The sequence below is a fragment of the Cystoisospora suis genome (assembly GCF_002600585.1).
Source record: "Cystoisospora suis strain Wien I chromosome Unknown contig_1777, whole genome shotgun sequence".
In the NCBI taxonomy this organism is placed as follows: domain Eukaryota; phylum Apicomplexa; class Conoidasida; order Eucoccidiorida; family Sarcocystidae; genus Cystoisospora; species Cystoisospora suis.
In genome coordinates this window covers 63,930-73,393 of record NW_027154577.1, presented here as the reverse complement: position 1 = coordinate 73,393, position 9,464 = coordinate 63,930, and the positions used below count along the sequence as shown (strand labels likewise).

Below are 9,464 nucleotides of genomic sequence, written 5' to 3'. Positions count from 1 at the left end.
GGCGGCGGCGCAGAGTCGCAGCGCGGGCGTTACAGAGTGTGCAGCAGTGCCGAACAATGTCCCTGCGACTCACTCCAGTGTGCATATTGTACCGTAGCCTCCTTGACCCTGCGCGGGGCGGCGTCCTGCTGCGGCATCAAAGAACTGGATCTGTGCCGGCAGTTACTCTTGTGTGTACACGAGATCAGACTGTGCGATGGGCCGCGCCGTATGATGCTGCTTGACCCGAACGGGGTGCGTGACACCAGATATCTGGAACTGCTTTTCTCGTAGTGATGGATCCTGCATCACTACGAGAAAAGCAGTTTTGACCCGTCTCAACACGCCGACCCCGTTGCCTGCCAACTGTCTAGCCGCCCGTGGTTGCTGAATGCACGCCTGCTGTTAGAAGGGCGACTACTACGGAAGAGCATCGTTCTGTACAGACTTTCACCTCGCCATACGGTTGAAAGACATGGCGCTTCTTCCTCGATGCGTGGTTGGAGGGTTGGAGCTTCAGCACGATTGCCAAAGTACGAAATGCTTGGGGCTTTTTCTTACGTAGCCGGAAGCGGACTGACCTTGTGATCCAACCTGGCGACGGTAAAACGTCTGTGGTGGGCATATGTTCATCCAGCAACCCTCTCTACGGAGCTGCGTTGTAGACCCTCCTTTTCGGGGGCGCGCGTATAACGGTGTGTCCCGATCGCTTTGCTGGGGTCCCGGCCACTGTGGAAGACTGGGCGCTGTCCCCCCGTACCAAACCGCCGTTGCCTTCCTGGTGACTCCTGTCAACTAGCGTTTCCAGCCAAAAGCATATGCTTAGGCGCTTACGTTTACTATTTCTGGCCAGCGGTTGTTCCCGCTGCGCCCAACCCATCACGCAGCTGGACCTCTCGTTCCAGATCCACGGTGCCCCGACAGAAAACGTCCCCTCATGCGCCGTGCTGCTCCCGTTAACCGCTCCCAGTCTGTCCCGCCAGCGAGGCAAGACCGGTAATAGCTAGCTGGATGGCCCGTCCACCTCAACTAGGGGAGCTAGCCGCCCAGCCGAGCGTCTGTCCCGCGCTCCACCGGGGGGCAGCGGGGTAGCCGGCCGTCTTCGTTCGCATGCTGGGCGGTACAGCAGCCGGGTGGCGACACCCGGGGACCTGGGGAGTCCTCGGGGAAAGCCGGGTTATGAGTTCGCTATTTCATTCTTTTGCTCAGCTGTGGTTACGGCGCTTTTATACTCGCACAAGGATATCGCTCGGAGACAGCACCAGTTCACGATGCAGACAAGCACCGGCCGCCCGCGACAGTCTTTCTCCGTCATGTCGGCTGCAAGCCGTCTTGTGCGGGTCAGTTTCGGCGTCACCTTGGTTCTGGCCATCTCTGGCGTCTGTGCGCAGGTCCCCGCTGAAACTTGTAACGAAGCTAATAAGGAAATAGCCCTTTCCGTGAGTTCCTCAGGCCAGTCCGTCTCGTTCAGTTGCGGGACGAACTTTCCGACTCTCAAGCCGGCATACGCCCCAGCAGCTCGTACGGATGGTCGAAAAGTTTGCTCCGACATGGAATGCAAGAATGAGGGTTACCTGAAGGCTCTCATTCAGGATGCCACCTTCGTGAATGCTTCCGACAGGTATACACTGACTGTAACAAAGTTGCCAAAATCTAAGCAGGTGTTTTACTTCTTGTGCTCGCAACCAGTCTCAAACGGATCTTCGGGCTCAGTTCCGGGCACTGGTGTTCGACGCCTTTCCGGAAACACTTCTGCGTCGTGTCGTGTGAAGGTGACCGTTGAAGGCAGCTCGGGAAACTCCGCGACTACAGCGACGGTTGCCCGGGCGTGTTTGAGTGTTGGACTGGTCATAGTGGGTCTGGTCTATTATTTCTAATGAACTCGGGGTGCACTGCGTCCCATCTGTCCACCACTCCGTGTTAACTTTCGCGTACAGCGATTGTTTGCTATGAATGATTGCTTTTGCTGTCTTGTGGGCTCGGTTTTGTGGCCCTTCAATGTATTTTTTGGTAGGCAGCTTGATTTCTCACGATAGCTGGGCAGCCTCCCGGAAGAGCTTACCAAGACGACGTGGAGCGGTGACTTGTTCTTTTCTTTTTAAAACACCGTGGTAATTTACCTGGTCGTGACCATTAACGGATCTCCTTTCGAATCCTTTAGACGGGTCTCTTCTTCAGTTAGGCCGCGCGGCGTTGGTGGCTGTATCTAGGGGGTAGACGCGTGGCGTACTCAGAGTATGGCAACCATCAGATTGTATGGCGTGCAACGCAGCAGCTGTCGGGGCAGGGATTGATTTTGCGTTTTTTGTAGAGAAGGAACTCAGCATGTGACAAAGCCTCTGGCTTTTTTCACATATCGTGGCGCGGGGTGTGCGTATAAGGTTTCTTCAGCGTCCCCGTCGACTGTCCCTCTCTGTCCCTCGTTTCCCCTTTTATCGGACTGCATACGCAGTCGTGCACATAAATGACCCACCACCTAAGAGGGTGGTAGCTAGCGGCCATGTTTCCCTCATGTGCGAGGGTTCGGATCTGGTGGTTCAGGGGTTCCTGTTTTCCTTTGGCATTCTTTCCTTGAACGCTACGCGGCCGTTTTTGTCTAGTGTTGGTTCTTGTATCTGATTGTCGAACCGCACAGTCACCATCCGTGGATTTCCTTTTGGACACAGTGTGATTTCTAGTTCACTGGGCAATAGGAATAATCTACCGTTCAGGGCAAGAGCTTTGCTCCGAACAGCGGTAGCGGTAGTGTGCGTAGGTGTGGTGTAGCTCATATCGCAGTTCTCCGTCGTCATCACGCTGTAGCAAAGAAAGCCCTTTCGCTTTGCGGCATCAGTTCGATCCAGGGAGCAGCTGGACACTGAAACGGTGCGCATCCTTCGTGGAGACAGTGCACCAGACTGTCCAGTGAAGAGGTACTTCAGAGCTTGCGGCGTGTGCGGGGGCAGCACTTGGGACCGACGAGGTGTAGATGCGACCAGGAAGCCAGCTGTCGTGACAGGGCTGATGCAATGCTGGCTAACACACAACTGTTATTTCTGGGCATTGGGACGACGGGTTCCCTGTCTGCAATGAATACCACAGTAGTTGCAGACTTCCCCGGTACTTGCCGAATTGAAAGAGATGTGAAAAGCAGCGGCGTTGGCCCCACGGGACAAGGCGCGAGGAAAATAAGGCAGCGGTGGAGAAGCCTGAAAGTATGAGCTGTGGCACTGAGCGGCTCAGGGACGGAGCTGAAAAAATAGGGTTCGCCGCAGTCGCTGGGGATACCCGGCTAGACGTTGAGGGTTCGCATGCCTGTTTCTGGGTTCTCTGAATCAGATCTGGAATCTCTGACGGCGGATCCTTAAAAGATCACGTGTGTACGAAGTCGGAGAGAGACCTCTTCTGATTCGAAACGGGCTGAAGTTAAGGTGCCTAGCACGCCGGTGAGGGACCGCTTCTGATTAGTAACGGTTTCAGGTGGTCCCTGTAGCTTCAGAGGTCATCAGCCGTCCATATTCTCTTACCAGAGAACGGCAACTCCGTTGCGGCCCTTATGTCGCCATTCCATCGTGTCTCGCCGAGTTCTTCTTCCCCCACCCCCCGCATGCGTTGGTCAAAAGCTAGTTAGTCTGTTTTTTCGTTGTTGACAGCTCGAAGACCCTGCTCGAGGCGTTACGAGACTTTCAAATGGTAGGAGTGAACGCCTCCACGCGAAATATCTTTTCCTTTTTTCTGACTTTCATTTTCACCGGACGTGTGTGCACGTGTGTTCCAAGTTTGGCGAAGAACACCGGAGTCCTGTACCACGCCTGCGATACATCACGGTAGTCCTGCCTTCTAATACTGCTTCTAAGATAGTAGCGGCACATTTGTCATATTTTCGTTTGAATTTCTCTTTTGTTTCTCATTTTTGCTACTCCTCCTCTTGAGCGATACTGGACTTCTTCCTCTCAGAGATCCGACGTACACAGGGTGAACTTCCCGGCTCTAGCGGTGCCTTCGTGACATTGTACTTTTCCCTTGCTCTTCATTCAGCGCTTTCTTCTTTTTCTATCTGCATCTGCTTTTTTTCTATGCCCCTCTGTACAACTCGTCACTAGGTGTATGTAGAAGTCTCGCGCTATCGCCTCTCTTCGTTTTTCTAGTGAGTATGGTAAGTAAGTGTTCAACTTCACTCCTCGTTAGGTGTGGCTCAACATTTCGCATCTCCCGTCTCCTCAATGATGGATTCGTAGGGCCGTTCTCTTTATTCTTGCCAACCATTCACCTTTTCCTTTGCCTTCCTCGTCCTCCTAGTTGTTTCCTTTCTTTCGTTCGCCCCTCACCACCAACTGCTTTTTCCATCCTTCTGTTGCTGATTGCAGCAGGGAGTACAACCTTCTGAGATCTTCGTACACTCCATCTCTTCTTCTACCTCAACTGCCCTGAGCTCTCTTTCTCTCCACTTATTCCCCTAACACATCAAATACTTCTTCGCGTTGATTTTCCTTGATAGATCGTAACAAAGTTACTGTTTCTTCTCTTGCTTTCACTTTCCCTCACGCCGGGGGCGAGAGGACATGTACTCTTCTCTCTCCTTCTTTCCTATTTGGCCATGACGACCTCAGGCTTACTTTCTGTCTTTTCACTGGGACTTTTGTAGACAGACGACGCTATCAGAACTCATGGAAAATGAGACCCAAGACGCAACCACTAGCTACTTCTTCTCTTTGCACAAAAAAGCCTAGTATTCTCTCCTTCAGTCATCTCTTTCACACCCAGACAAAGCCTACATATTCTTCGTTATCTGTTATGATACGCCCTGTTCTTCTTCTGCCTGCTCTCCTTCTTCTTATCTCTCTCTCTTCTTTTTGTAGTAATGGCATCTACAGCCAACATACACCGTACTCGCATTTGCTTCTCTTCTCTAGTGGGGCTAGCTTAGTCTTATTTCTTCTCTTGAGAGGTTTCTTATGGCTCTTTGCTCCGATTCTTCAATGGAAAAGAGAAGAAGGCCTACCGTTAAGGTAAGAGAATTGGATTGCGGGATGTATGTATGTATGTATATACTAGGTCTCTATGTAGCATACACACATTGGTTTGGTTTCTATACGCAGCTTCTCTCAAGAGGTTCTATTTCATGACGATAGACAGTTCGGATTCTCATGCGTGCAGATGTGACAACCCTGAGCATTCTCTTTATCTTGGAAGATCTAGTATGTGCAGTATTTATCCCCTGTTTTCATTCTTCATGCCATGTAAAAGCTCCTCGTCCTTCTTCTTTCCGTACATAAGCCTCTCTCTCTTCTTCTCCTTCTTTGTCTTCTTTTCAGTTCGTTTCTTCATCTCGATCACCAGCCCGCTCATCTCCCCTCATCGTCTTCTTCTCTACCTTCACCTGAAAGCACCTCTTCTTCTCTTCCGCTATCTCTCTCTTTTCCACTTGTCAAGGCAGAGGAGGAATGCCTTTCTCTCCCTCCTAAGCTCCATCTCTCAGTCATTATCCCCGCCTACAACGAAGCTTTAAGACTTCCTTCAGCCCTATGCGAACTTATCTATCATTTAGAATCTCGTCGGGCATCTTCTACGCAGAACCACAGTCTTTCCTCTATATATCAAACCTTCTTTGGACTCCCTACAAATCCTCTCCATTCTTTGTCCGCGTCATCAGGAAAAAGTGAAGCGAAAGAAAACACTATCTGTTCTTCTCTATCATCTCCCTCTTCCTTCGCTTCTCTAGACAATAGACAAAACCATTCTCTTTCTTCTACTTCTGATTCTTATATGTCCCAGGACAAGAAAGGTCTGTCTGTCTCCTCTTCTGAAGAAAGACAGCTTGTGGTTCCCTCACGGGAGAAGGGTGATAAGACGGTTGTAAAACACGTGTCAGAACATGCCCGGCTTATATTCGAGTATGAAATTCTTATTGTTGATGATGGAAGCCAAGATGATACATCACAAATAGGCCCTCTTCTAGCATCAGCTATCTATTCTGCTTCCTCTTCTCCTTCTGCATCACAAGCGGCTGAGGCAGCTCTTTATGCCTTAGATGCCATAAGAAGTTCCTCTTCTTCGTTCTTGACAGATCAAGTGTCCTGTCTGTCTTCTTCATCTTCTCCGTACACACGCGTTTCACAAGATGGTTTTCCATGTAGAGAAAGGAAAGTAGAACGGAGAAGAAAAGGAGAAGAAAGGAAAGAAGAAGAAGAGCTGAGCTCTTCTGGCTTCAGTTCAAAGAATGAGAGATCTTCACATGTCTGCCCTCTATCGGAGACTCCTATGAACAGCACAGGAAGAATTGAAAGAAAAGAGAGAAAGAAATCTACTTCATCTTTTTCCTTCTTTTCTCTTAATCATCGGAGTAGAAAGGAAAAGAACGAAGGAGCTTCAACTCCTCTTACGACATATCCTAGCAATCCTTCGCCGGGAGATACATCCCCGACATTCCAAGCGGTAAGAGCAGCTACCTTCTATCATCTTCAGCATAGCAGCTCTTGCTCTTCCTCTTCTCCTAGAAACAAAAGCGAAGGAGAAAGAAAAGATGAGAGATTGCCTCAAGAAAGTAGAAAAGAGCTTTCACAGGAAAAAGATCTACTCTCTAACAGAACAAGAACATATGAAGGAGAAAAAGAAGAAGGACAACGAAGACACGTGCTGGAAGGAAGTAAGGATCGCATATCTTGTACTTCTATGAATACTAGGAACTCGGCTCACTCATCTTTTTCTTCTCTTCGCCATGTACTTGTTCAATCTTCTTCTTCTATCCCTGCAACATCACCGTCTTGCATACGAGTTATTCGGTTAAGAGAGAATAAAGGAAAAGGCTTTGCTGTGAAGACAGGAGTCCGATTCGCACGGGGCCAAGTCATTCTTATGGCTGATGCGGATGGCGCGACGAATGTGAAGGACCTGGAGGTTCTTGAACGCAGCTTAGAAAAGCTTTTCTCTCAAGAAGGACAACAGCAGCTACAGATACAAAGCAAAAGAAAGAATGAGAAGATCAACAAGAGGGCAGAGGAAGGAGAAGGTGAAGAAGAAGAAGGAAGGAGAAAAGGAGTCATGAATCAGGTGAAGCCAGACGCTTTATCTTCCTGGGAGAAAACCATGGAGGAGCAGAGACAAGGAGGAGGAGGAGAAGAAGAAAGAGAAGATGGAGACACACGAGGAGGATGGAGGACTCCTGTAGGGGTAGCCTTTGGTTCAAGAAGACATTTGGAAGCTGAGGCTCTTGTCTCACGGGCTTGGTATCGAAATTTTCTGATGCATGCGTTTTACTGGTGTGTTGCATGCGTTGTAGGACGAGGAGGAGGACTAGAAGAGGGGGGAAGAGAAGAAAGAGGAGAGGAAAAGAGTCGGTCTTATTGTCACTATGACATCAAGGTAAGCTTTTGTGCTTTCATAGAAGACAAACTCTTCAGTTTTGCAAATGGCCGATGCCCGAGTCTAAAGCTACACTCTAGCTCCTCGTTTTATCAGAAGGGCATAGCTATGGAAAGTTAATCAGTGTGAACAGGTATCTGTTTTCTTTTCTCCCGTCGCGACTGGAAGATCAATCAAAACTCCGATGGACCCCGACATACGCCCATATCATCTGAGTTTGCATATCTGTATCTATCTATCTCCTTGTCCTTGATCTATGTATTTATCTTCTATCTATCTACCTATCTGTCGGTCCACCTAAATATATATGTATACGTAGGTGTTTGTCTCAGGTATTCGTACCTACATATATGTATATATATGTTCTGTCGAGTATAAGAAAGTGATTTTAGTCCAGACTGTGTTGACGAAGTGAAGCTTTCTTTGAGAGATGAGATTTAGAGAAGACCCACGCAGAACATCTGATGAAATAATTTCTTCCCTGTGGTTTTTGATAACTTCCCACGGCATACGGGTACCTCACATGATTGCCCTGCTCACCTCCACTGAGCCTGGGGTGTATATACACCCGAGACTCGTCCAGGTGTTAGATCACGCGTCCTATCCTTCTTCTGTCCGCGAGTTCAGCTTCCTTTCTATCAAAAGCATTCATTTTTTCTACCCTTCAAACGTCTTTCCTTCTTTTTGTATACTTTCTTCTGACCTCATATCTACATCACCTCTCTTGAACTGTAGAAGACGGCGTCTACATACACATGATACCAACCTATACGTACATGCCCATTTATACCACCGCATATACAACTATCCTTTTCGCGTAGAAAGAAACCGTAGGAACAGAGAGAAATGCGTTTTTCTGCAACTCCTCTCGCTTTTCCTTTCACGGAGGATCGTTTCTTCCCCTGTCTTCCTGAATCTTTCACGGCCACGTGTCCGTCTCTAAATCCCTCTTATCTGTTCCCATTGTATCTGTGTGTACAGGATACACAGTGTGGTTTTAAGCTCTTCACCCGTCATGCTGCTCGGCTTCTCTTCCCTTATCTCCATATATCAAGATGGGCGTTTGATGTGGAACTTCTTCTCCTTTCACGTCTTCAGAAGATTCCGATCGTTGAAGTTCCTGTTGAGTGGGAAGAGAAAGATGGAAGCAAACTCAACATTCTTGATGCGTCCTTTCAAATGGCTAGAGATCTCTTGATTCTTAAGCTCATGTATGCTACAGGGATCTGGGGCGGGAAAGGCTTAAGAAGACTTTTATAAGAAGCGCGCTGGGTTTGACGGTCCCCATGCAAGCTATTTCAAGAAAGAAAGAAAAACAACGCATGCTACATGGAAGTATATACCATGTAGTATACATGTCTATATGTGAAGACACATCTACATAGGCACGTGCATGTAGATACATCTCAATACCTTGTACCATCCAGGTGTGGAGACATAGCTATATACATATACATATAAACCTACGTATATATATATATATATGTATATAGATGGATAGCTATTTGTATGAATGTAATCATTTATCATTCAACCGTACGCATGTACTTGAAGAGACAGTCTCGTACGTGCCTCTAGACCCATACGCGATAACATTGGAGCATATAGTTGCAGAGACTTTCTATCTATCTAGATATAGAGGTATCTGTATGCCTATCTTTCTATCTATGTATGCATGTATATACATGGATGTGGGATGAGAAGAGAGTAGTTTTTTCGGTGTCTATTCTTCTTATGAAGTCGTCAGTTTTATTGTTGACTTTTTTCTTCTTGTGAAAACCTTAGAGATTCTAACAGAGGCAGATAGTGAATGGATGGATGTAGACGTCTCATCCGCGCAACACAGAGGAATGAAGAACAACTGCCGCGAATGAGGTTTCCCAGGAGATTCTACAGTGTCTTTCGGACTCTGGTTAGATATCACTAGAGAATCAGTTTCAAGGGGAGATGTGAGCTCTACTAGAAAGTTAGAAAGGGAGAGCAAGAGAGAAAGTGAAAGACACTTGCGAAGCTGCTAGGCAGCGGGTGCTCTCGAGAAAGAAATGAGGAGGCTTGTCTTGAAGTAGATAAATGGAATTACTAACGGATACCTCTCCGGTGTCGGAAAGAAGATTGGCACAGGTGCTAAGAAGTGGAGAAGCGCG

General features: G+C 48.0%; 1 protein-coding gene across 1 annotated transcript; it reads left to right on the top strand.

The window, feature by feature from the left end:
• The first annotated feature begins 1,174 nt into the window (after nucleotides 1-1,174).
• CSUI_003938 (dolichyl-phosphate beta-glucosyltransferase) lies at nucleotides 1,175-9,138 on the top strand. Its single transcript, XM_068064133.1, has 3 exons — nucleotides 1,175-4,967; nucleotides 5,274-7,320; nucleotides 8,302-9,138. Exons 1-3 carry the CDS (start codon nucleotides 4,633-4,635, stop codon nucleotides 8,578-8,580), a joined length of 2,661 nt encoding a protein of 886 aa, XP_067923900.1. The 5' UTR covers nucleotides 1,175-4,632; the 3' UTR covers nucleotides 8,581-9,138.
• Nucleotides 9,139-9,464: the final 326 nt, after the last annotated feature.

Excerpts from the sequence above, each read along its gene's own strand:
- CSUI_003938 (XM_068064133.1), top strand. The coding sequence starts at position 4,633 with ATGAGACCCAAGACGCAACCACTAGCTACTTCTTCTCTTTGCACAAAA. Across the intron at positions 4,968-5,273 it reads GAAGAAGGCCTACCGTTAAG|TTCGTTTCTTCATCTCGATC; the intron begins GTAAGAGAATTG and ends TCTTCTTTTCAG. Across the intron at positions 7,321-8,301 it reads ATTGTCACTATGACATCAAG|GATACACAGTGTGGTTTTAA; the intron begins GTAAGCTTTTGT and ends CTGTGTGTACAG.